The sequence below is a fragment of the Haliotis rubra genome, unplaced genomic scaffold, assembly GCF_003918875.1.
Source record: "Haliotis rubra isolate DU_JTF1 unplaced genomic scaffold, ASM391887v1 Scf434, whole genome shotgun sequence".
Classification (NCBI taxonomy): domain Eukaryota; kingdom Metazoa; phylum Mollusca; class Gastropoda; order Lepetellida; family Haliotidae; genus Haliotis; species Haliotis rubra.
This window is the reverse complement of record NW_025767118.1, coordinates 550,585-578,579: the sequence shown is the minus strand read 5'-3', so window position 1 is coordinate 578,579 and position 27,995 is coordinate 550,585. Positions and strand designations below refer to the sequence as shown.

Genomic DNA, 27,995 nt, shown 5'->3' with positions numbered 1-27,995 from the left:
AAAAAATCCAAGACCCACCAGCAAACCTTTGTAATTTCCAACAATAAATTACATTCATATGTTACTAATCGATACCATTTAACATCTGCAAAGGTATTGTCCTAAGCAAAAAGGTGAACAGTATGTAATAATCGGGAGCTTTGTTTATAAAGTGAGACAGTGAGTGAGTTTAGTTTTACGCCACTTTTAGCAATATTCCAGCAATAAAACTGTAGAACACCAGAAATGAGCTTCACAGATTGTACCCATGTGGGGAATGAAACCCGGGTCTTCAGCGTGACGAGCGAACGCTTTAACCATTAGGCTGCCCAAATACAAAGCTGAGGAGCCAGCTTCACATACCATATTCAAGACAGAACGTGGGTGGTAAATTTACATAATAAATTGACCCATTCCCTCTGGCAAATACGATAAAGCCAAACTAACATAACTGTCCCATAAAAGCCATCACCAAAGAGCAGTCTTGATGTATGGTGTGTATGAACCCTTTCTTAGGACATTGAATACTACCGTCCTACCCCAGCCACAAACTATCGACATTCCAGTGCCCAAGTTTTGTGCCGATCACTTCAAATTGCCCAAGTTGTAATTCATCACACCCAAAAAATCGCTGAAGAAGCATTTTTTTAATTCGGAATATGGCAAACGAGACGCAAAGGACTCATCTCTTTTCTTAGCATCGATCAATGGAGCAAAATACAAGGTAAAGGTCATTAACAGGATATTGCATTCCGAGCCATGAAAATCATAATGTTTGCCTTAAAGCTAATCTCAATTATTTTTGCCTTGAAATGGACTTCTTTCTACCTCAGACATGTATTTGGTCCAGGTTTCTAATAAACAAAAATTTAAGTGTAGACTTAACAAATTTTATGCTTACAGATAGATCAATAGCATGACCATAAATGACTAAAGTGCATATTAAAATTTAACAATGTAACTTGAAAATAAAATTGGGAAATTTGTTAAGGTTGCCATGACATTTCTGTCAGACAAATTCCACCTAATTTAGGTAACCATAGTTATATAGTCCCTTATTGCCAGGATCAGCCAGAGGCTTTCTTTGAAATGTCAGATATTACAAAACACCGTTGTTTGCTCCAAGCAGCAAGTCATTCATAATTTGTTAGCAAGCTCTTGTGACCTCTAGCGAGATTGTCAATCGCTCTTGTCAGAGTTGTTTTTATGTTTGCAAATATTAGAATTAAGGTTCCTATTGCCCATACGTTGTAAAATGTCATGTAATGGACATTCGTAGCAATCAATTAGAAAAAATGGATGTTCACAACAAAACAACCCAAAAACCACTTATGCAGTGAAATAAGACAACTTTTTCTATATAATGTCCTTACTTCTAAAATTTTGGCTTGACATCTGTATGAATTTATATGAGCCAAATCCATCAAATTGAAATGTGTTTCTTAACTAATGAAATCCAGAAAAGAGAAAAATGTTGAAAAAACAACAACTTACTTATTCTTGATATCTACATAAATAAGTCATTCCAAACATCTAATTTATCTTTTAAAGACACAACAAATAATGACAAATTATGACCAATCAAGCAAATAAAAAAATGATATTTGAAATTGGAATTTTTTGCTTAAATGTTTTGTTCTGACTTACCAACCTGAACTTTTTGGTCAAACAAAGCAAAGTGAATTTTGGGGCAAAAACATCTGGCTTTAAAATAAAATTATCGGTAAACATTTGTTTGTATGTTTCCTAACGATGAAGAAAAAGACCTTTCAACAGCAGTACACTTATCATATGATGATGAAACAGATTCAGTGAATCCAAGATTCATTGGAAGATTTCTTCCGTCAGCACGACAGCTTAACCCTGTGCCCAGAATGAATCAGCCGTAGGCTTCATCAATGGTTAATGCATAAAAGGTAAAAAGGTCCTCCATGTTATCATGCTGTCCTGCTTCATTGAGTAACATATGTATTCACCATTTAATTCCACCAAAGTGTCGTCGTGGTCATAGTCTGCTATGTTATCAAGATCCGTTGCCACGGCAACGCTGACACTGCTCATGTCCGGTGATCCCAAGGCAGAATCGCTGCTGTAGTTTTGTTCTGACGAGGGAACATTGGCGGCGTTGGTGATGTATTTTGTGCGGGAGAACCTGAGTGACAACATTGGCGAGGCCACATGATGTAAGCAATACTTGAACATAATTAGGTTTGGCAGGCACTGGAGGCTGTGCCATTTTAGGAGAACCTGCAACAAAAGTGACAGAGTGAGTGATGGAGGTCACATTAAATGCCACATAAGCAATATTTCAATTACAAAATTATGAAAACAATTTACATGTTCATAAAAAGTCTGCACAACAGTGAACAGAATCTTTTACAGAATAGAACTTAGATCTTTAGCTTGGCAAGCAGACCTTTAACCACTGGGCCACCCTTTGGCCAAAATGAAGCACAGGCTAACAAAGGAAAACATTGATATGTTGAATCAAAATAGGAACTATTTAAAACTAAAAGGGATATCACGATATCATAACAGCTTGGACACCCTGAAAGTTTCAAATCAATACAAGCTTTAAAACTGACAAACTATACATTTTATGTATTTCTTCTATGAGAAGGTTCCATCCTGATCTGATCAATATCAGTCCAGAATATTGCTGATGGAAATATCTGAACCTATCCATTTAAACATCAAATGTACTCCTTGAATATCCCTCAAGCGAGTTGTGCTCTTTTGGCTTAAAATTGAATGAGCTTCCTAGAAGAGGATTTCCCATATGGAGTGTTAGAACCTATTTTCTAAAGACTAGTTCACATGTCTAGCAGAGACTTTAATTCACCACTCCTCAAAGTTTGGTCTTAATTGAATGAGACCAGAAGGGATTCTATGTTCATGTTTTCAGTTCTGTTCAGTTCCAGTTTGCAGCGAGCTGCATTTAGATTTGTTTCAGAACCATAGCAGGTGTATGCTACTAATAAATGAAGATTATCATTGGGTTCCTGTATGTCCACTCCACTATATACAAGTCCTTGGGAATCAAACTAGCATGCATTTCAAAGGCTGTCATATCCTCCCAGTTGGCCAAAAACAGCCTTTGTGTAGAAGGAACTGAACCGATAAACATTCAACACAAATCCTACAAGCTATGTTTGAGACACGGTCCAAGAAAACAAACCCCTCCCTCAGGCAGTCGCTTGTTCCCAGCTCTTATATCAAACACATTTCCACTTTGCACCTTCAAAACTGGATCTGTTCCTGCTAAATTTACCTTTCCAAACACTTCCCTTGATTTAAGAATGTCAAGTGACATCAAGTGTTTGATCGACAATCGCGCCAGAAAAAAAAATCAACCAGAATCGATGCGATGTGCCACCATCTGTCAAGTGTTTAAGACGTTTGTAAGAGTTTCACAACAAAGCCCATGGCAATTCCTGTTCTTTTGAAGACTAACACCCTTCTCAGGAACAAAGAAACTTCATCAGAAAATAAGAAGCTTGAATCCAATGATAAATGAAGCCTCAATTAAAAGGTTTAACACTCTCAGAAACCAGGATGCAAAAACACTCAGAACAAATAATAAAATCTCGTCCCATTTGATGCTTGTACATGCTTCATTTCTTGAACACTACCTGGGGAATAACGAGATGTGCTGGTTCAAATCAATTGGTCACCCTCAGTTTAAACCATTTCAACCGATTTTTCATACAATCTGACAGTGTGATTTGATGTATGTCAGTTGGTGTTAGTGTCCACTCTCAAGGACAGCAGTGTCCAACATCCTATCATTCTTCAGAAATCGGGTTAGAACTGGTCTTCAGCAACCGATGCTGGTTGTAAGATGCAATTATGTTGTGGTAAGAGGTGACTAGTTGGATAGTGAGTGAGTGAGTTTAGTTTTATGCCACTTTTAACAGCCGACACCTAAAATGGGCTTCACACATTGTACCCATGTGGGGAATCGAACCCGGGTCTTTGGTGTGATGAGTGAAAGCTTTAACCACTAGACTACCCCACCGCCCCTCTAGTTGGATAGGGTGGTCATGCTTGTAGACTTGGTTGATGTATGTCACTGTAACCTGATAGTGTATGTTGATGTAACTCATTGTATAATCTGTATTTTATCATCTACACTGACTGACTGACTGAGTTTGGTTTTACGCCGCTTTTAGCAATATTCCAGCAATATCACGGCGGGGGACACCAGAAATGGGCTTCACTCATTGTACCCATGTGGGGATTCGAACCGGGGTCTTTGGCGTGACGAGTCAACGCTTTAACCACTAGACTACCCCACCGCCCCTTATCATCTACAAACACTGATACTTTGAGTGTGAAGTTACACAATACACAAGCAACAAACATTCTCTGTAGTAGATCAAATCTTTACATTTAGTAAAGTCTTGTCAGTCTATAGGTTTCAGGGGGCGGTGGGGTAGCCTAGTGGTTAAAGCATTTGCTCATCATGCCAAAGACCCGGGTTCAATTCCCCACATGGGTAGAATATGTGGGGCTAATTTCTGGTGTCCTCCGTCAAGATATTGCTGGAATATTGCTAAAAGTGGCGTAAAACTAAACTCAGTCACTTACTATACATTTCAGGTTCATTGCAAATTTCAGCGCTTACAATTGACAGTACTAATAGGTCAAGTGACCTACAGCCTGTGAAAATAGGAAGGTGTTTAAACTTCAAGCAAAAACGCAAGAAGCTTCTTCACCACTGTCTCCCTGACGATGTTTCTAGGTCTGTCAGCCCCGAAGCAGTCCTCATGGGTTTCACCAAAGAGGTAAATGTCTGAGACTACACTGCAGGCCTTCCTTCCACATCAGTCTGACAAGGCGTGACATAACTGGAATACTGTTCCAGGCAGGCTAAAAACCAAACTCCTTGTTCACTCCTTCACTTCTGTTACCTCACTGACCCGGAAATCATGACACTCTATTTCTAGTCTCAAGACATTACTTCCATTTAGGGGAACATTGACTCGGTCAGTCAAGATGATAGACTAACACTTAGTCTCTGAATATATATAATTGTGATAATAACATATAAACCCGTTTAAACTGAAAAGGAGCCCTAGAGAGATCAGAGATCCTAAGGAAATCTAGACTTGCTTCATTTAGGGCTTTAGCGTTGCAGGGAGGGCTCGGCAGTAGGGAAAATAATAAGGTTCAGGGACTGTCAAGATGATAGCATGCTTGTTTTTGTGTTTCTGACCTTAAAGAATTGGATCATATTGGATAATATATTGTTTTAGCAATACATCAAACAATATCAGATACGGGCCTCTCCATTGTGAGGATTGGACCCAGACTCCAGTGTGATGAGCAAATGCTTAAAACCACTGGGTTACCATACTACCACTGGGCTACCATACTACCACTGGTACCCTACTACTACCATACTACCATGTTCCCAAATGAGACAGCCCCACACTGATGATCTTGACGTTGCTCTAACACAAAGGTATAGACAAACCCTGCTTGGAAGAATACATTTTTCCATACCAGTCACATCAACATATGAAAAGACATTTTTAAGTCTGAATTTGAAGTTCCTTCATTTTCAAATGAATCATTTAAGGTGAATTTAAGAATGTGCACAAATACTATGAGATTGGTCCAAAACCACTTTCATCGAACAAATTTGATCATTATCCACTTGACTAATGAGAGTGATTTGGTCAAGATGGCTGGTCACAGGCTGGTCAAACAAATCTTGGAGAAATCCATAACTCAATAACCTCCAGCTGTAGTTGCCTGACAGGCAGGTCTTGGTAATTAACCTCTAAAACGTTAACACAAAAACTTAGGGCTATACAGCCAGCAAATGAATCGACAGAGTTGATTCGTACCACGGTAGAGCTCGTTGAAAAGTGAGCGATGATGAGAGAGAGAGAGAAAGAGATTTGGGTTCACACACGTTTGGATTTTATCTCATCACGTCTGTGGAACATCATGAGACAGATTCACAGTCTACCCATGATCGGGGCTCAAACTCAGACCTTCGGCATAACAAGCAAGCACATGAACCACATGACTACCCCCTGAACCAATGACATCAAAGTGAAATATGGAAGACATACATGTAGTTCTAAATGGATAAAATTTGGATTTTAAAAGTGGTAACATATATTGGTCTCCAATATTTTGTCTTCCCCTCGTTCCTTTAAGCACTGCCATCAGCAATATTCTGGCAATATGACAGACATCTGTAAATACCTGAGTCTGGATCAGACAATCCAGTGATTGACATCATGAGGCACCAATCTATGCAATAGGGATACAATGACATGTATAAAACATGTCAGTGAACCTGACCACCCGATCCCCTTAGTCACCTCTTAATACAAGCATGGGTTGCTAAAAAATAATTCTAACCTAATCTTGGAGTCGAATGAAAATGCAATAAGCATATAAACAATTCGTACAATAAAACTCTGACCGATCAAGATGGTCTAATACAATTCTCTAGCACATCCATCGAGGTAACTCCAAATTGAAGATGGACGAAGAACAAGGGACAAATCCATGTTGTATTTTTTCTTTCCTAAGCCACGATTTTTTCCCCATGATCCCCAAGGGTATCATTGATCGGTTTCCAATGATAGAGATTGCAACACTCAACCTACAGAGTCTGCCACTGACAAGGTGCATTAGTTCCCATTGCTGCAATTCCACAAATTGGATTCCCGAATACACAGTTATACTGAGGATAGGGATCTGTGCTCTTGAGAAAATGGATTTGCTTTAATTTCTTTAAATGCTGAAATGGATCCCAAATTATCAATACTTTTTCTGTGACTCTTCCCATCTGAAACGCCGGCATCATTTTTCCCAATTTCAGCTCACTTTGACATTTGACGTACTTGTGATAAATTGTGACATTTCACGATACATATTATTAATAGGTTTTGTGCGATTTGTTTCAAAGTCAAGATATTAATAAAATGAAACTGTATATATTTTATGTCTTCATCTTTAATATTAGTCTAGTAATGTGATATATACAAACAGGACAAGGGACTAGTATGATATACAAGATACAACCTGGTAATGAATCATTAGAGATTCAGCCCTTGCATGCAATGATAGGTGATGGTGGGTTTTGTGGAGCTCAATAAACTGTGCCATGAGGATACTTAAGGAGACTGACTGACTGAGTTTTGTTTTACGCCGCTTTTAGCAATATTCCAGCAACATCACGGCAGGGGACACCAGAAATGGGCTTCACACATTGTGCCCATGTGGGGATTCGAACCCGGGTCTTCGGCGTGACGAGCCAACGCTTTAACCACTAGGCTACCCCACCGCCCCTACTTAAGGAGAAGATGTCACATATTAAAAACAATCATAAAGACCTCTTTCCTGATACTAGAAGACATCTCCCAGGTACCCTAGGTATACACTCAAAGACTGGCCAACTATCTTGATCATCACTCCATGATAGCACCGCTTAGTGGCTAATTAGAGTTATTTCCCTTTTATGTCATTAACAATCACAAACCACATTTATCTCCTAGTCAGGGCAATCTAATTAAAAAATACAGATCTATATTGTTGTAATACACGTCTTAACTCATTAAGTGCATAAAAACACTTGGGCATTCTTGATAAAAACAAAAAGATTTGAATAAATATATGTCAATGGTAAGTTGCCAGAACACATGCTTTGGCAAACCTGCATTCAACCAAAATGCTGCAATGTTGTTTCTGAACCATATTTTGTTACATGAATTTGATTGGACTAAGCATACATGAGTAGGCTAGCCGAAAAACAACTCCAAAATAAACAAAATTCCAGCCTGATTTGAAAAGTTCAGAAACTTCAAGACAAGTTCGGAAACTTCAAGACAAGTGATCTCCCTTGCTTCATAAACGAGACCAGACGAATGAATAAGTAATTGGTACTGTCATGCATAATGACGTATGTATGTTAAAGGAGCATAGTATTTACAATCAGAATGATGACTTGGTGGACAGGACGTTAATAGAATCTAAGAGTGCGTGAGTTTAGTTTTCAAAGCTTTTAGCAATATTCCAGCAATATCAAGGCAAGGGACACGCATTGTACCACTGGGGAATCGAACTCGTGTCTTTGGTGTGACTAGAAACGCTTTAACCACTAGGCACGTCCCACAGAATTAAGACATCACATGATACAGAGACAGGGATGGCAACAGGAAAATCGATTTTCAGCTGAAAACTTAATATTGTGCCATCGAGTTGAGGGTTTCTCAATGGATTTAGACGATTCACAATTGAACAATTTGAAATATAATCCGAGGAAATCCGCAGATCAGCAGAAAATTGCCATCACTGCATAGATCATCATGCTTCTGTGTATCACAACAAAGTGTACTGTTACTGCCCAAATAGATTGGCAGTAAAATAAATAAGTAATTAGTTACAGATCTATGACAGAAGAAATGACATGCCAGATTTGTCCAAACATTATCGTGGAACCACACCAACAATCGAGCATGTCACCGTTTATGGTTGCATGTTTCAAACAACATTTAAGTTAACGCCAATTAAGTCTTTCCGACTCCTAGTAATCTGTGGTTTAACAACTCCCCAGTTGTTGCAAGATTCCCAGGAGAATGGTTTAATGAATTTCCCATTATGATGAAGCTACCCAGTTAAACTGCAAGTGATGCTAGTTTCATCACTCACAAGGGACGAAGCATAAATCAAGAAAGATCTTCAACATCTGTGACACGGCCAAAAATTGAAATATGAATGTTTCTCTTTGTTGGTCAGGTCATTTCAAACCACGTGGTGTGAGTGAGTGAGTATGCTTTCACACCACTTTTTCAGCAATATTCCCGCAATATCATGGTGGGGGAAACCAGAACTGGGTTTCACACATTGTACGGGGAAACGAACACAGGACTTCTGCGTGACGAGTTAACGCTTTAACCACTAGGCTAACCCACCATCCTGAAACTGAGTTGGTTAATGCCTATTTTACTTAGTTCTGAATTCCTCCGTTCCCAACTTTTGGCATTTTGAATTATAATCTTCAGTTAGAGTTAGTGTCCTTTTCTTTACTGTGTACATGAAGTTGTACCCAGGGATCAGGAACTATTACCGTACTTTGTTGGAATTAAACACACATATTTCTGCTTCTCTTGTTGTGTTCTTTCAATCACTGTCTGATAACAAGACCATGTACACAAAAATATTGTTTTAAAAAGCAGTAAGTCAGGTCAAATTGCCATTTTCACAAACTGGAAATTATGAGAAACATTTTTGTTGTGGCCTTACACTTTGGACTTCGATTCTTCCATCCAAATAAAACATCACAACCCATAACATGTCTTAAATTGACTGTTTAAATTTCCGCAATTCATTTTGAATTCTCTGGAATGTATCCATTCTGGGATAATGTGAAGAACTTGCCTGAAGCCAAAATCATCACAGTGTCAAAGGATTGCATGAGGTGTTGGGGAGTAAGGGAACATTGAGCTGTTTTCCTAGCAACTGGTCATAACATTATACAAAATACTCCACTAGCATCAAGCAGAGATACACGAAGTACCATCATTTATCGTCTATTGGTATTACACGGCAAGGGTATCGAAACAATGACATTTTGCTCCACATGCCAAGATCCTAACAAAGAATATCTAAATATCACCTAAACATAACACTTAAAAAAAGCCAGAACACATCAGGAAATTGCATGAGACACAAGAAACCTGTGGTAGTTTAAAAGCGTAAGACAACAAATGTGAATCTTGTACGTGCGACCAGACCTGCAATAACACAGGTTAATAGCTGAGTTGGGAGCTACTATTGATCAACTTGCACGTATATCCCACAGCAAGAAACAAATGATTGTTTAGCATGAAAACATCTCCATCCTAAGACACAGGGATTAAGTATCACTACGCGATTCTGACACGTTAACCCTTCTGCAGTTGGAGGCAGTAAGCTTGTGGGTGGGTGGGTGTGACCTTTACATAGTGCCACTGCTTAAAAGGCATGATGGAGATCTGATGAAACATTGATCATTCAAATCACATAAAGGAATCTATTCTGGTATTGTGTCAGTAAGTTCAGAAGTTGAGCTGTGATATATGTTTACATATTCATGAGGTTTTAGACATTTTAGTTGTTTTTTTACCATTAATCTGGAATTAATTACTTAGCAAATTCTTAAAAAGATCAATCTTAAATGTCATAATTGTCGTTGCATTGTAAGTCAGTTTTTGTTGACAGGATCTTCAAGCAATTGATTTCGTTTTATGAAATTCGATATATAAGTCCATATAAATATAACACAAAATTTGCATATCATCAGGGGTGAGGTGAGGTGAAATTGGGTTTAATGTCGTACTTGAGAATATTTCGCTCATATGACGTGCACGCGTGTGTATGTGTATGTTCGGCTGCTTGTACTAGCCCAGACTTAAGCTGGTTTTATAGTGCTAGCCCACTGAGATACCATGCCGCAGTGAAGCATGAATACCCCACTCAGACACATTATACTGACTCCGAGCCGACCAGTCCTTGTTGTACCCATAAATGCCGAGCGACAGGCAGGGACCAACAAGTACCATATTTTAACGTCTTTTGGTATGACGCGGTCGGGGATCGAACCAGCGACCTTCCGCTCTCCGGGCGGACGCTGTAACCACTACACCACGGAGGCGGTCATATCATCAGAATACATGATGAACATGGCAGTGAAAAGGTTAATCATCAATGAAATTAACACCTTATTCAAACACAAAACAATCAACAGCAAATCCAGATAGCCTCGACATCTCTCAAATAAAGCATTGTAGGCTCCATTTAGATTTCAACATTTTTTATTTAACTTATTTCTTTTTGTAGATATGTAATAATAAATGAGATAACTTTAACAAGGAGGACCTGAAGTGTATCATCAGTAAATTAAACAGCAGAAGGGTTAATCACCACCAGGACAGGGTCACACAGCCTCAGGACATTCTATCCTGGGCCCAGATAGAAGCAGCAAGTGGACACAAATAGATAGCTAAATAATCACCCTAGTCTGATCAGACTTCTTATCTACACCCACTGGCACTACATGGAAATGATAATAAACATTGCCAGAGAAATCAGACTGTGGAATGGTCAGTACGGAATGGTCAATACGATTCATATCACCCAGGCGTTACAGGTTACATCCCAAGGGCTGGATGAGGATTGGCTGGGATGGGATGAGGATATATGGGTGTTTTGGAGGCTGATGTAGCTATTATCTAGCTGACTTTTATATGACATTTGTTGATCTATTGATGGTCTGGGGATTGGTACCGACTTTGTAGTTAGTAACTAGATTATATACGGCAAAGGCTATTACTGGTGATAGTAATAGCGGATATCCAGCGCAACTACCTGAAATGGTTTCAGGGGAGAATATTGCAGAATATTATCTACAGTTGAATGCAGGCTGTAATTCCAATGCCATTATTTGATCATAAATGATGTCTGGTTTTGTTTCGATGTCGGTCATAAATATTCATGACAGCTAAATATGAGGTGAACTGAGAACATTCTCATTTTTCTCTTCACAAACCAACAAGTATTCCTCACATACAACGCCATATTTTCCAAACAGGAAACATGTTAAGGTCATTTGGTCAGCACTTTAACACATGTTGGATAGAGAGTTGTGAATTCCCACATGCATGGATGTCAGGATGTGTATTTACTCCAGAAGATGATTGACACCACAGCTGCCACTATCATACATGCTGACCAAACCAGTTAACACCTGACCAATGGAGGCTGGTGTTTATGGTTGATGAAGACAGTTATCACATGACCAATGGAGGCCAGTGCTGCTGGCTGATGAAGACAGGTAACACCTGAACACCTGACCAAGTCTGTGGTACAAGCTGACAAACGCAGTTAACACCTGACCAACAAATGTACAGCTAACCAAGACAGTTAACAGCTGACAGACCAGGGTCAAATCAGGGTGATAAGATATTTCCCACTTAACTGTCACACTTCTCAGGAGAGTGAGTGAGTGAGTGAGTTTTGGTTTTAGGTTTATGACACTTTTAGCAATATTCCAGCAATATCCCAGCGGGGAACACCATAAATGGGCTTCACCCATTTGAGGAATTGAACCAGCGTCTTTGATGTGACAAGCGAACGCTTTAACCACTAGGCTACCCTACCACCCCCTCATTCATTAAGTCACCTCTTACCACAAACATGAATTGCTGCAGACAAATTCCAACTCTGGACTCCCTACAGGACGTTCAATAGTAACAAACTCAGCCTTCCTGTTGCAAGCCATGAAGATGACTTATTCATCAATGACAAGGCTGAATGGATTAAGAAAAAATTTGAGACAATTTTTTTTAAAACATCAATTTCCCGCAGCTATTTACAACTGACGAGGTCAAAACTCCATTCAATTCAACTCTCCCATACACAAACATCTTGATGCTCTTTATTCATAGGCAAAACTGATGAAGGTCAATGGGTGTTAGTTTTTCATAAAACCCTGAAAATATCTCATGTCAGATAATAAAAGTCTATAGATTTCTTCAGATTTTTAAAGCTGGTACAAGTTTCTTATACTCTGTAATTAAAATATCCAAAATATCTCATTTCAGAAAACAATAAAAATGTAGATTTCTTTAGTTCCTGAAAATGAACAGATTCTTGCATCTACTTTCTAGCATATTCTTAAGGAAATGTAACAAAAATCTCAGCATATTTTCATACATTTTACATCAGCCTATGTTACTGTGAGACGCCATGTTGAGGCTGTCCATCAACCCAAGCAGGTGCTTGGACTTCTCACAGACCTGGCCCCTAAACCATCCACTGTAAACAAAGCTGCTGAAGGTTCCACCCTGGTAATAGGTTGGATGTGTTTGGAAATTCCACAGCCAATAATAGCTGTACGCTACTTAGTCTTGCAGGCATGCTTCTGAAACGCTACTTTGGAACCAGAGGTGTGATGTCTTCAAAGAATGCAACAGTCACTTTCAGGAATGGATGGCACAGGAACCAAGTATTTTGAAAGAATCTGACAACAACCATTTTTAGAGAACAGAATGAAATCTACATCTATCTTTGATCTTAAACTCTAAAAATTATCCTGTCTCTGATTACAAGGTTTCCAAAGGTAGTGTTTGTTGGTAATTATATGGGTGGGAGCTTCTGAGTTTGATGTGGAAATTTCAACCAATTTAACTTTTTTTCAAAATTCAGCATGATTATAGGGTCAGGTTAAATTTTCACAATGCAGTGCAGCCTCTTGAACTGATAGTGAAGGTTAATAAACACTTCTTTGAACAGAATTCAGAGTTACACATCAATGCATTCCAGCTGCAATGGGAGCAGAGCCCAAAGTGACGCGTGAATCATTTGAGTGTGTGAGTGAGTATGGTTTTGGGCACCACTTTTAGCAATATTCCAGTATCGTCACAGTAGGGGACACCAAAAATGGGCTTCACACATTGTATCCCAATGGGGAATTGAACCTGGGCCTTCAGCGTGACGAATGAACGCTTTAACCACTAGGCTACCCCATCAGCCTGTGAATCGTTTGAAACAACCAGGGTTCAGTGCTGACAAGCCAAGGATAATAACCAGCAACCTGTACCCATCCCAAGAAGATCTTGGCACTGTTGGAACTTGGCAGGTGAGTGGGTTCTGTTAACACCACCTTGAACAGTCACATTTCACTGACATCATAGATGATCTCAAAAGTGATGGGAGTGTGAGTCATGTACCCATCCGGCAAACCCAGACATGAGAACGGCAAAGCACAAACACATTGAAAATTTAGTCCTTTATTGCAGATTTACATCGATCTCAAAAATGTTCAAAATGAAACCAAAATCCTGGAAATCCGCGGAAAATTCTCACGTCTGCAAACCATGAGTACACGTTTGGTGACATACCTAGAAACATACAGACTGAACGGGATTCAAACCCTGCCAACCTGCCTGAAATGACTGGGCCACCTATGACCTTGGCACAAGAGTGCCACCTATGACCTTGGCACAAGAGTGCCACCCATGACCTTGGCACAAGAGTGAGTGAGTAGGGTTTTCTGCTGCTCGTAGCAATATTCCAGGAATATCACGGTGTTGGACACCAGAAATGGGCTTCCCACATTGTACCCATGTGGGGAATGGAACTCAGGCCTTTGGCTTGTGAGCAATGCTTCAACAACTAATCTACTCCTTCGTCCCTGGCATAAAAGAACTAGTACTGTTTGTATATTGAACGTTGTCCCTTCCTTTCTTTCATCTGCACGACATCGTCACTCATATCAGAGAATAGTCCCACCTATATGACAGGAGTCTGTTTAGTCTCACACTCCCTGAACCACATTATTTTCCCTACAGTTCTAAAGCTCCAAATGAAGCAAGTCTAGAATTACTCAGATTTTGAATCTCCCATCCCATTGGGGCTCCTTTTCAATTTAAGAAGGAATTATTTGTTTCTATCAAAATTAAATATATTCTGAGACTTAGTGTCAGTCTAGTACTCTGTAAATAATTGAGTCTGGACCAAGCAGCCAGGTGACATAACAATGATCCATGATCCATGATCCAGCCGACAAACTGACATCCAATCAACCAAGATGCTGACCATCCAATCCATTAAGTCACCTCATACGACAGGCACAGATCGATTCGAACCAATTCTAATAGGCTTAATCTATAGTTACTCATATTACGATCAGAGAACTTTCGGAAGGAATGATACAAAACAGAGGTATCAAGTATAATATGATACGTATTGGGTGTCTAATTTATCTCTCTTGGTCACACAAAAGTCTGACAGTGAATGGCACCGTGGTGGAGCTGATTTGGAAAAGGAATGGTCGTCCTCTGAAGCTGTATCTGTCATCAATCAAAGAGAATGCTAATATTGCACATTCCCATCCATCATATTGACAGCAGTCGACTTGAGACCAACAGATGACAAAATATTCCATCCTAACCCTTAGTCACCATGTTGGGGAGTAATCACTTGACCCTGGACACCATAAAGGTCAATCTGGAACACAAGGACCCAATGAGGCACCAACGAGAGACATTACAGATAACGATTACCTCCAATTCATGTCCATATCTCTGTATCTGAGAAAATTCACCGCTAGTTTGCACCCATGGAGTATAATCCATAACCTCCTGTTTCCTATCAGTGGCATTTATAGACAGACATGACCTACAGGTCGTAATTCCTTCCCACAGACAGAGCCTTATGATGAACTACTGACGTTTTTAAAAGAACGCTGGATATTAAGACAAAAACCAATGTACCTTTTTAAATACATGTCCGTGACAAAAATAGCCTCATCTCTGATGCTTCTTAATGAGTTGAGAAAAATGAAAACATTCCCACACGTTGAATTATTCACTTGAAGTAATATCAAATGATTCAATCTGAATAAATAATGATGAGAATCAGGTATGGCGTTTTATCGAAAGTCACAAATGAACAGAAATACAGGCATGAGGATATTACAAATTATTCACAAATGAACTCACGGCGGACATTCCAGCCCAAATAGTCCTCATTCCATCAGATGTGAAACCTCCTGTCTGTGATGGAGGTCGACATGAAGCAATACATTGCCACAATATGGTAATATTATGCTATGCAAATATCATATCCTGAGCGCTAAGCGGCATAATCCCTCCAGAACAGTAATAAAGTCCCTAGGATAGGACGAGGCATAATTGTTGCAGGATTGAGAATCTCAGTCAGACACGACGAGCTGATCTTGGTGTGACACAAGCACTGGTCAGGACAAGGATCGCCCAGGTCTTCAACCATGTACATGTCATGTTTCATTTTATATGGAAATATTGGCTGACTGATATCTGGCATTTCTTGAACATTTGTAATCCTTCAGTCTGAGGCTGCAGTATACTATCTTTTTGAAAACCTGTTTGAGTCATCTGAGGATAAATTATAGCTGAATGAAGAGAAGCATTCTTTATAAGTTGTATATCATTTAAATGGATTGTGTGACATTTATGAAAAATGGAAATTTTGAATTGAACAAACTAGTATTAATACCCCCTTTGATAATTGCAGTTTTTCGGCTATTGAATATATAAATAAAAGAAATGTAAAGGTTGAATTTGTACTGAAACTAATCAGCTAAGTGATCTTTTGCTCACTCACACGATGCTCTATCGCCTTTGTTTTCTGACGAGGTCTAGACAATGCAATAAACACCTTGACACATCAATAAACACCTTAAAACATCAATAAACACCTTAAAAACATCAATAAACACCTTAAAACATCATCTCTATGCAGTAAGGCTTATCATTACCTGATAAATTGATAGACAACATACAATTTGAGTTAGTAGCTTTGAGTCAAACCTTTTGATTTGACCTATCCGAGTCCCCTTTAAATCACATTTGGTTCAAAATATTCCAGTTTCTTACAAATATTTGCCAAGGACATGATTGATTGCAAAGAAAAAATACACAGACATGCACAGGCGATTTTTCAGAGTAAGATTACAAACAAACACAATCATATCTCTGGTAGGCCAAAAATTGATTTTGATCTAACAGCATCCATATTTTCCAAACCTGCCACAAAACTAAAAGGCTATCTGGTTATATATTTCACTTGAGGAAGCTCCACGCCGTTCAGGAAATGCCACAGAATCTAAGAGGATTTGTGGAGAGATGTGTTCATCTTCAAAGTGTCTGCAAAGAGTATTTGTTAACTCTCCAAGGTGGTGCCTGATACTACCAAGTGTGATTGCACCACTGGAAGAGATCGGGAAGGGGGAGGACCTCCCTGATGGTGATGTTGAGGTGATGTTGAGGTGGAGGAGGTCGGGGAGAAAGAGGGCACTGGTCAGGACAAGGATCGCCCAGGTCTTCAACCATGTACATGTCATGTTTCATTTTATATGGAAATATTGGCTGACTGATATCTGGCATTTCTTGAACATTTGTAATCCTTCAGTCTGAGGCTGCAGTATACTATCTTTTTGAAAACATGTTTGAGTCATCTGAGGATAAATTATAGCTGAATGAAGAGAAGCATTCTTTATAAGTTGTATATCATTTAAATGGATTGTGTGACATTTATGAAAAATGGAAATTTTGAATTGAACAAACTAGTATTAATACCCCTTTGATAATTGCAGTTTTTCGGCTATTGAATATATAAATAAAAGAAATGTAAAGGTTGAATTTGTACGAAACTAATCAGCTAAGTGATCTTTTGCTCACTCACACGATGCTCTATCGCCTTGTTTTCTGACGAGGTCTAGACAATGCAATAAACACCTTGAAACATCAATAAACACCTTAAAACATCAATAAACACCTTAAAAAGTCAATAAACACCTTGAAACATCATCTCTATGCAGTAAGGCTTATCATTACCTGATAAATTGATAGACAACATACAATTTGAGTTAGTAGCTTTGAGTCAAAGCTTTTGATTTGACCTATCCGAGTCCCCTTTAAATCACATTTGGTTCAAAATATTCCAGTTTCTTACAAATATTTGCCAAGGACATGATTGAGTGCAAAGAAAAAATACACAGACATGCACAGGCGATTTTTCAGAGTAAGATTACAAACAAACACAATCATATCTCTGGTAGGCCAAAAATTGATTTTGATCTAACAGCATCCATATTTTCCAAACCTGCCACAAAACTAAAAGGCTATCTGGTTATATATTTCACTTGAGGAAGCTCCACACCGTTCAGGAAATGCCACAGAATCTAAGAGGATTTGTGGAGAGATGTGTTCATCTTCAAAGTGTCTGCAAAGAGTATTTGTTAACTCTCCAAGGTGGTGCCTGATACTACCAAGTGTGATTGCACCACTGGAAGAGATCGGGAAGGGGGAGGACCTCCCTGATGGTGATGTTGAGGTGATGTTGAGGTGGAGGAGGTCGGGGAGAAAGAGGGACATCCCACATGGGGAGTATGTCTGACGTACCAGCAGCAAGAGCAGACGGATTCATCACTGTCAGGGGGTCCATGTCCATTAGATAAAGCCATTCACTAAATACTGGGTAATTTGGACTTATCACTGGAGAGAGATACTGTTCACCTAAAACTGATATTTATTTTGGTGGACCTGACCATGAATGCACTGCAGGATTCTGTGTAAAACACATGTCCATTAGATAAAGCCATTGACCAAACACAGGGTGATTTGGGGCTATCGCAAGGCAGAGATTAACTCAACATTTCAGGAATTTTGGTGGACATGACCAAGGAGAATATACAGGAAAATAGTGTAAAATACAAACAGCCACCTCCATTAGATAATTCTACAGACCAAATACCTGGTGATTTGGAGTTTATCGCAAGAGCCAGATAAGCTCCAAATGATATTAATTTGGTCGACATTAAACAGAAACTGCAGCATCCTGCTGGAATTTTAAATCTTCTGGCCAAGAATGACCCACCTAATTTGATCATTTGCTTCCAGGAGTAAGCATTGCCATACCACTGAAGGATCAGAACTGGTGCTAATTCCAGGTTAAGACAGGGCCTAGATTTTCGAAATATTCATAGCCATATGAACTTCTTAAGCCCATTCTTAACACATTGGCTACGGTTAAAGTTAAGAATTCTTAGGGCTACGAATGTTTTGAAAACCTAGGCCCTGGCCCCAGCAACCCATATAAGAACAACCAACGTAAAAAGGCGTAGAAGTGGATTGGGTGGTCAGACATGATGTCTTGGTTCATTATGAGTCATTGGAAGACAATGGCGGGATTGATGCTCAAGATATCAATCACTGGATTGGTAGATTCGGACTCGGGTATTCACAGACTGCCACTAAATAGCTGAAAAAGTTCTACATGGCATGAAACTACAGACTGTAAGCCATCTGTGTAATAATGATTTGTTGGTTTCAAGGAAACAATGTCTGACCTGGCTGAAGGTGTATCGATTGGCTGATTAACAATCCAATGAAATGAGGGGGGGGGTAGCCTAGTGGTTAAAGCGTTCACTTGTCACGCTGAAGACCCAGATTTGATTCCCAACATGGGTGCAATGTGTGAAGCCCATTTCTGGTGCCCCCCGCCGTGATATTGCTGGAATATAGCTAAAAGCGGTGTAAAACCAAACTCACTCAATGACTCCAGTGAAATGAGTCGTACCTCTTACTCTCAATCACTGATGAAGACTGTTCATAAGATGCTGTTTTATGCTGACTTCAGCTGAAAAACTTCACCCAGCTTTTAATCATGTCTGTTTTTAAGACAAGAGATATCCATCAGCTTATATCAATTATCCAACCCGATACTGTTTAACAATTTGTAGTTTGTTTTCATCACTGAACAAATTTCACAAAATGTTTTTCTTTCTCTAAAAAGTTGCAGAAAAAGTTCAGCTTTGCTGCAAAAATATTGACATTATCATTAGATTGGTGTCAGTGTTTAGAAAATACCCAAGTCACAGCTACACCAGTCTGAGACACAACACACAGGCGTGGTGTACAATTAAGTCAAGAATGGGAAATGAGAGCTCTTAATGCTTTGCCTATCTGGATTTCATCAAATCGACTGTTTTACCTAACTCAAATATTTTTTAAGACAATTATTAACACTGAAATTGAAATCCACTTCAGAGGTTTAATACGCTACAGAGAACAAAGCAGGGTTGTATTAGAATAATATTTTTTAACTTAGTTTATTCTTGGTGCTGATCATGCAACCATTCCAATGGGGAACTTTTCGATTATATGTTATTTTTGTTTGTCATGTTGTTCTGACATTATCTGGACAATTGTGACAGTTTTACGAAGATCAGTTGTCAAGACCTAACGAGTTTCATATCATATGCCATCTTCACAGCACTAGTTTTGTGTCATGCTCCTGACAAGAATCATGAATAATGAAAGTCTGTATTTCCTGTGATCAGAACTGCAAATACCCAGCCACACTGCAACTGAGCAACTAGTGAAAAAATAAGTCTGTCATTCATTACATCTTAGAAAATGAGTTGGTCGTAAACTGAACCTTTTCATGAACACCCTTTTTCATCACATTGTATTTTCGATCCGTGAAAATCTGATTTAGAATTGATCTTCAGTAACCCATACTTGTCATAAGAGGCCACTAACAGGATCAGGTGGTCAGGCTCGCTGACTTGGTTGAAAGTCATTGTATCCCAATTGCGTAGATTGATGCTCATGCAGTTGATCACTGGATTGTCTGGTCTAGACTCGATTATTTACAGACTGCTGCAATATAGCTGGAATATTGCTGAGTGTGGCGTTAGACAACCAACCAGCCAACATTAGTGATTCAAAAACAGATAATTTGATATTGTTGGAATCATTCAATGGACTCGGCTTTAGATAGAAATATCTTATGCTAATGGAAATGATTTTGTCTTTCATACTAATGGAATATTTTTCCTCAAATATGTATCCATATCATTATGTGTTTGTTATTGCAAAGACATATCTGTCAAGTCAGAAACAGCCTTTATATTTTCATACAATTAACAAGCAATAGTTTTGATTTGAGCCAGCCTTAGTTTATGCTGGTGCTATTAATATAATGCATGTTTGCAAAAACATTTTGATAACAAACACTTTGTCAAATGTTTAATTAACATCGCTTCCTCCTGTGATTTGGGTTTCCATAGCAATCTGAAAGTTCTGATTGATTTTCCAACAAAGATCAGAACCTCTGAAAAACATGGAAAATTACAGCAAATTATTTGGTTTGGGAGAAAGGGGAATGGGAATCTGATAGTCCTGAATATGAAAGTGATATGATTGGTTGATCACTTAGCAATTGCAACCAATCATCAAAATTATGGCTGATAGAGGGATGAAATTCAATTTAGCAAAGGGTCATTGTGCGAGAAAGACGCTATCGAGAGCTCATAACTTCCCAAAATATGAAACTTCATCAAATATCTGTCAACACTTTGGCCACATTCTGAAAGCACGGTGGCCAAATTCCAACACATCACGTCCCCAACAGTTCCTAAAGTGCCACAGAGGTAAGCTTGGTGGATTCCCGCCATTGACAGAAACATCCAAAATGCAGGAGTTTGGCCAATTTTGTGATAGCGTTATTGATTCCAAATGCCAGAGTTTGATCCGAAAGTCACTGGAAGTTTGGCAGCTGGGGCGTTACAGAGTTATTTCCATAACAACTTCGTCTTGTAACACTTTGCTTGAAAGGAATCATGACCCTTCATTAACTTATCCTCAACACAGAGTTTAATACATGTTGTTTATTTCAAGTCTCTTTATTTGGAGTTCCTTAAGATCATTAATGCTTTCAGTGTTTGTCATGGGTATAAATATCAGTTTTAGCTCAGCGGCGCCATCTAGTGGTCTGGTTTGTTGTTGTGATATTTGGTATTCACTGAGCGGCATACATAGGAATAATCATGACAGTCTGTAATCAAAACATGGACGCAGGTTGACAACTTGTCAGTTTCTCACAAAGCATTCTAGCCCAAAGGCAACTGTCAACTCCATGTTACAACAGGCTTAAAACAGTCGTAGCAATAAAATCGCTTTGTGTAATTGGGCAAACGTGATCTTAGTGCTATGAGTCTCATCTTTATTAATATAACAGACTTAAGACATGATCTTAGCATTATGAGAGTTATAACTCCAATAAAATAACAGACATACGACATGATCTTAGTGCTATGAGTCTCATCTTTATTAATATAACAGACTTAAGACATGATCTTAGCATTATGAGAGTTATAACTCCAATAAAATAACAGACATACGACATGATCTTAACGCTATGACAGTCTCAGCTTTATTAATATAACAGACTTAAGACATGATCTTAGCGTTACGAGAGTTATAACTCCAATGAAATAACACAGATTTACAATGATCTTAGCAGTATGATGAACAACGTAATTCCAGTTACATTACGTAAATGTACGTCAATCATTGCACAACATGATTCTTAGTGCTACAACATTGAGAAGTACACTAACATATCAGACTTACGATAATCGTAGTGAAGCATTATCTTATCTCCATGACCATCATAACAATGAAAACAGATTTACAACAGTCACTAAGATCATAGTACACTAAACTCTCAAATCTACCTGTTTATCAATCAGAATACAGCAGACAATTCGACTACCAAATCCTTCAAAATCGGCGCCTGACATTGACATCCTTCAGCTTCAACACATCTGGTTCTGACACGACTCTTTGTTGTCCAACTGATGTTGTTTATACAAGACAGATAATACATTTTCTCTGCAAACTGTGAGGTTATTAAGATTGCCTGAACTGACTTGAGGTAAATCAGACTTTTATCCCAACACGACTGTCTTGAATTAATGCACCTAAGCACACAGATAATGCCATCCGGTGTATTCAGATAAGTTTTTACAAGAATAGGGTTCCCTACGAACAGACGTAATCATTAAAAGTAAACTATCTCTGACGTATGTTTATTTTTTCACTCTCTCATCCAAGTTAACATCATTATGCCTCTGCTAACATCAAAGATTGGGAAAAAAGTCATCTGTCAATATTTTGATCAAAAGATTTCATAATCAGCTAATCTTGGCATCCTCAATTCAGTACTATCCCTCAAGTATAGGAATAGATTTTACATTTTCTCATCACTGGGATCTCGTTATGACTGCCAAGTACATTAATCGATCTCCCATCAACAAAAGCTGGTATTACATCAATGCTATATATAGATCTACAGCTTCAGCGATCGTCAAAAATGATGAATTATTTGTTAGGTCACCGGAGTGGCCTAATAGTTACACTCAAGTCACTTACTGTTACAGAGCTGGCTGTCCATCAAACCTTATTAGTCTCGTAGTAAAGTGGTAGCATATAGTAGATTGGTAGTTTATGTGCCTGGTCTGTTCGTGTAGCGATGTGGGCTTTAGTGTAGACCTTTGGGAGAGATTGTCTGGATGATTGGTGAAGTCGCACCTTAATCCAGTCTGCTCACATTCAGAATCTCTTGAGAAAGTGTCCATTAAGGTTGATAAAGGTCATTGCTCCTGGATTATGTTCGCTTGGGATTGATGACCGATACACAACTTTATTCAGAGATTAGTTATAGTTTGCCACGTTACTTGTCTTGCATTTCTACAAACACAGACCTGAACAGTTTAATACTTGGAGAAAATTAATGAGCCAATCGAGATGAGTTTTAATGAATGAGTGAGTGAGTTTAGTTTTACGCCACTTTTAGCAATATTCCAGCAATATCACGATGGGAGACACCAGAAATGTGTCACATTGTATGCCTATGTGGGGACTCAAACCTGGGTGTTCGTCGTGATGAGCGAATGCTTTAACCACTAGGCTACCCCATGCCCCGAGTTATAATCCATTTATGTCAATTTCACAATGGACAACATGATGTTGGTGGAAAGTGATTGAGCGCAATACTGTAATGGTTTGCAATGACTGCAGTTCAATATCGTACTTAATAAAACGGATTTTAGTCAGGCAGGAGGGGAAAAAATAAAAAATAATCTAGTCAAAGTAACATTCCTTTTAAATACCAAATGTATTTTATTTTTGGCAATTTATGAAGTGTATATGGGGCCAAATAAAAGTTTACATTTCTTGCCGATAAAAACATGAGGATTTTAATTTTTTGAGCGGAGAAAATTAATTTTTTATTTTTCTTATTCTTGAAAAAATACAACCGGAGGATCCGTAAAACAAGAAATAAAATTGGTCTGGTCTTATGTCAAAATTATTACGATTACCATCTCTAGATTCTGAGCATTAAGCCTTCCAAATTTATCCACGATATATCTCAACAGAGAGAATGACCTTGTCTCTGTTTGTATAATCCCCCATTTCTGGTGTCCCCAGCTGTGATATTGCTGGAATATTGCTAAAAGCGGTGTAAAACCAAACTCAGTCAGTCAGTTGTATAATCCCCAGGAAGCTGAGAAGAAAACTAAGTTTACACTATTAATTGGTGGTGTTAGCATTTTTAGCAGCTTAACTGGTTGCATTACTCTCCATCACATTAACAACTATTTACTGTTAGTATAATAATTATCATGATCATTATCATTAACTTTAGCTGCGATCTGATAACCTAGAAGAAATCCGACAAATGGAAGCCTGATTTACAAAGAAGCCATTTCTCTTACTTTCCTGAAGACAATTCATAATGGAAATTAACAGAACCCCATCTGTGCGATTCTGGGCTGTAATATAACCGGAGTAAACACGTCTGTACCGTCAAACCAAGTCATCACTTCCGCAAAGCTAATATTGACAATGTGTTAATATCGTGCCTATAATAAACTTTGAGTCTCGTGACTAATTCACTTAGTAACTAGCATTATTTAAACAGGCATTAGACATGTCCATCAGTGAGACTACCAACAAACAGCCCTATGTTATGATTGTGACAAATCTGTCTATTAGGAAAAAACTTTCCTCTAATCATCTGATATAACATCTTTGCTCGGAAGCATGTTTCTGTCTGCAACAGCAAACACAATCAGCAGACTGGCTGATTTTCGGTGCCGAAGTCAGGTATGTCTTCCATCAAGCAAGCCTTCGCACAGTGTTCGATAACCAACAAGTCGAACAGGTGAAATAGGGTTCCACATCTTTGAACTTGCCAGTGCCATATTGGTATTGTCAAAGTTATTAGCTTAACGTCTTCCAAACAGGATTAAAACAGACTCCCTGACTCATTGTCAGTTTGAGGATATTGTTTAAAGTCCACTCCTCACTCTTCAACCTTCACAATGGGAGATGTTTTGCGGGTGAAATTAGTTCTCTGGAAAATGTGTTTGTGGAAGATCTCAATTAATTCTATTCTGGAGAAATCAATACCTAAAATGCAGAAAAATGTAAATTTTCCCTAATGAAGGCACATGAATTGAGCCAGTAATCCTTAAAAAGCCCATCTAATCACATTGAAAATATTCATTAAGGATAAACAGATTAACTGGTGAAAGAATATTCATATATGCAAGTTACGCGATAATTGAATCTGATAATAAAGACTGCATGATTTAGAGACAAAATTTCAATATCGGAGTAATAACAGACATCACAACAAAAACAGCAAACCAAAATGCCATGATTCTGTCTCTATGGGATAACTGATTACTACCACATATCTGCATTACTGTAAGAAAAAAAAAACCTCCGGGGATATCATACATTTATACCCAGGAATCGAAAGTCAATGGTGCAAAAATGCCAATATAAATATTTCACAACTGACATAGTTCCATATTAGAGGCTGAGGCTCACAAGGCAACAGGTCAAAAGAAGATACCGTATCTACTGTAATAAGTGACCCAGGTACCTAAAAAGTGATAAAGGGGGCCTCTCCTAAAAACAATACGCAAGTTTAATTTGTTGTTTTCAAGTAATCAGTAATCAGGAGGTAGTAAATAAAATAAAGTGAATCTAACCTCATTTTTAAATAGTTATAAGAAAGGAAAGACATGGGATGTCATGCACATTTTTGGTCCTTGCAGTATGCATAAGTAAACTTTATTTACATATTGGTCTAAAACCTGGTAAGGGAGTGTTAACTGTGGTGAATACGGTAAGACAAGCAGAGGTTGCATCCTCAATCCATGGCAAACTGATTGTTTGTCATTATTTACGCACATCATTCACAATTTTACCAACAATAGTTTATCTTGCTTGAGATTCTTTCACACAACTAGAGTACTTCTGTCATTCCATGACAGAAAAACTACATGTCAGAATCAGGTGTCCTTTTACTTTTTTTCATGAGTATAGTTCCAGAACATTTGTCTAAAGATACAGATCTCCGAGAGAAGAAACAGGTCAGATGAAGTTGGGTCACTGAAAGTGCCTGGTCACAATGCCCGATACAAAATATAGCCAATAAAACATTAATAATACACACACTGGTGGCGCCACTTAATCGAAATACTATATGATGAGTAAACGGATTCACACTTGTCTTATAGAGGCAATGAATTGATATATGGTTCCTCTTAGACTGAAGACATCAATAAAACATTTCCCGTTTGTCCTCTGTGCAGTGATCATCAATGCAGCACATTAAATATTCAACATATTTAACAGCGTTACTCTATAAATCAATAATGTTAGGTAGGCATCAAGCGAAACTAAAATGAAATGTCTAATGTTCCAAAACTGAAACTAATGCATCATTGATTAAAATGTTGTCAACAGAAATTCCCTATATTGACCTGAACTATATGTTTCATGTTTTTTGCAGGTGAATAATTGACTTGCCTTTCCATGTGTTTGTGATCACACCAACAGTTGGTCTGGATATGCTTAATTTTTGTTAAAGCCTGGTGTTATCACTATCTGACAGTGGTTCCATCAATATGACATCAGTCAGAAACTGATCTGGACCAAATTCTTCAAAGGCATTTAGAAGTTGGTGTAGTAATACAAGACAAATCTTATGGATAACAACTTCTTGGTTTATTTTTCCACAACGTTTCTGGGCTAGTTCTTGCCCCTTCCTCAGGTGAAGACAATCCAGCGACTAACAAATAGTCTCTGAAATGAACATACTTTACAGAAAAAAAGCTTACAGTATAAATATATATATATATATATATCATGAAAAGGAACCCTGAGACTTTCTTCAATTTCCTGAAGCTGTGAAGATCTTGACTTGCCACATTTTCTAGACTTGTGAGGGCTTTCTTGCATATATTTGCTTCAGGGTCTGTATGACAGACTATATTTTGAGCAGCTATGAGATATGATGACATTTGATCAAAACTATGGAGATCAAAACCATGGAATCTGGAGTCTCCCAGTGTACACATCCAATATGGTACATTTTGACTGTTCATTGTTTTCCTCAGCAATATTCAGCTACAGAGTGGTGGTCTGTAAATTATCAAGCCTGGACCAGACAATCCAGTGATCAAAATCATGAGCATCGATCTACGCAATCGGGATACAATTACATGAGCCAACCCATTCAGCAAGCCTGACCTGGTAGTCCTCTCTTATGTCAAGCATGGGTTGCTGAAGACCAATTCTAACCCGGATCTACAGCTACCAATATGGTACATAGCGTTTGTGACAAAAAGAAAATGCTGATTACATTACATCCACATAAACACAATGGAAATAGTTCACCAAAGTATTTCACAAACACCAAGCGAGCACAGTTATTCCTGGTAGAAACTTCTACAGTACAAATTACCTTACTGTTTCTTCAAACGTAGCTCATACACCACCTCCTTCAATGACTATTACAAGGCGGAAGGAAGTGAAATTCTTGAGGAAATCAATATTTCAATGACAAATGAGTCTCACATGGCAGTAAACTCTGAGACGAGTATAAGTCCGTTATTTGATCCCTGCAGATGAAACAATCTGTAATAACTAGTGCAACCTCTCGGATGACATGGTTCTTACTGATGTTACTTCTGTCTGTCACAGACTGAACTTTCTTCTTAAATCCTACCAATATTCAGTTTCGGTCTATCGAAAAACATATCGAAAAACATCAACCCTGAGTAAACATTTCTGATGATATACTGAAACAGATTCTATCAAAGACAAAGGGCCATGATGAAAATGGCATAAAAAGTGAAAAGTGGTGTGTGGACCATTGAAAAACAGTGACGACGCCAAGTGTTCCCAAAACGGTAAGCAAGTCCTGTCCTACCGGTAGCACCTGCCACTCAAACAATCAGCATCAAAAAGTGTTTATTTGTAGCTTAACATCGTGTAGCAAAGACAGGTTTGACATAAAATAACACATGGTCTTTTTTCAGTTAAAACAATCAGCAATGTTTGTCACTCTTGATATTGATTGGTTCAACGCTGACAAAATCACATTGGTACCACGAAGCATATCTCATTTCTGTCTCCGTTTATATCAAATGCTAGACTGCTGTCATTTGTCAATATGTTAATTAAATGGTTGAAGTCATTTCCCAAGTCAAACAGCAGCAATCAAACCTACGCATAACCTGGAAGTCCACTGCCGCTTCACTAAACGACAACAATGTAATTCAATATTGTGTCTGTACTTCCATTTCATTAGGTTAA

The 27,995-nt window shown here is 38.5% G+C and overlaps 2 protein-coding genes across 4 annotated transcripts in view; both read right to left on the bottom strand.

Annotated features, from left to right (window-relative positions):
* The window catches only part of LOC124289140 (protein TANC2-like), a 40,702-nt gene extending 38,557 nt beyond the window's left edge, over positions 1-2,145 (bottom strand). Inside the window, 1 exon segment of the mRNA XM_046725741.1 lies at positions 1,956-2,145. Within this exon segment, the coding sequence (XP_046581697.1) occupies positions 1,956-2,145 (190 nt within the window).
* A 13-nt stretch (positions 2,146-2,158) lies between these two features.
* The window catches only part of LOC124289148, a 115,244-nt gene continuing 89,407 nt past the window's right edge, over positions 2,159-27,995 (bottom strand). For all 3 annotated transcript variants that reach the window (XM_046725752.1, XM_046725750.1, XM_046725751.1), the window contains exon 5: positions 2,159-2,226. The gene's annotated coding sequence lies outside the window, so the exon portion shown is untranslated. The remainder of the gene's footprint in view (positions 2,227-27,995) is intronic.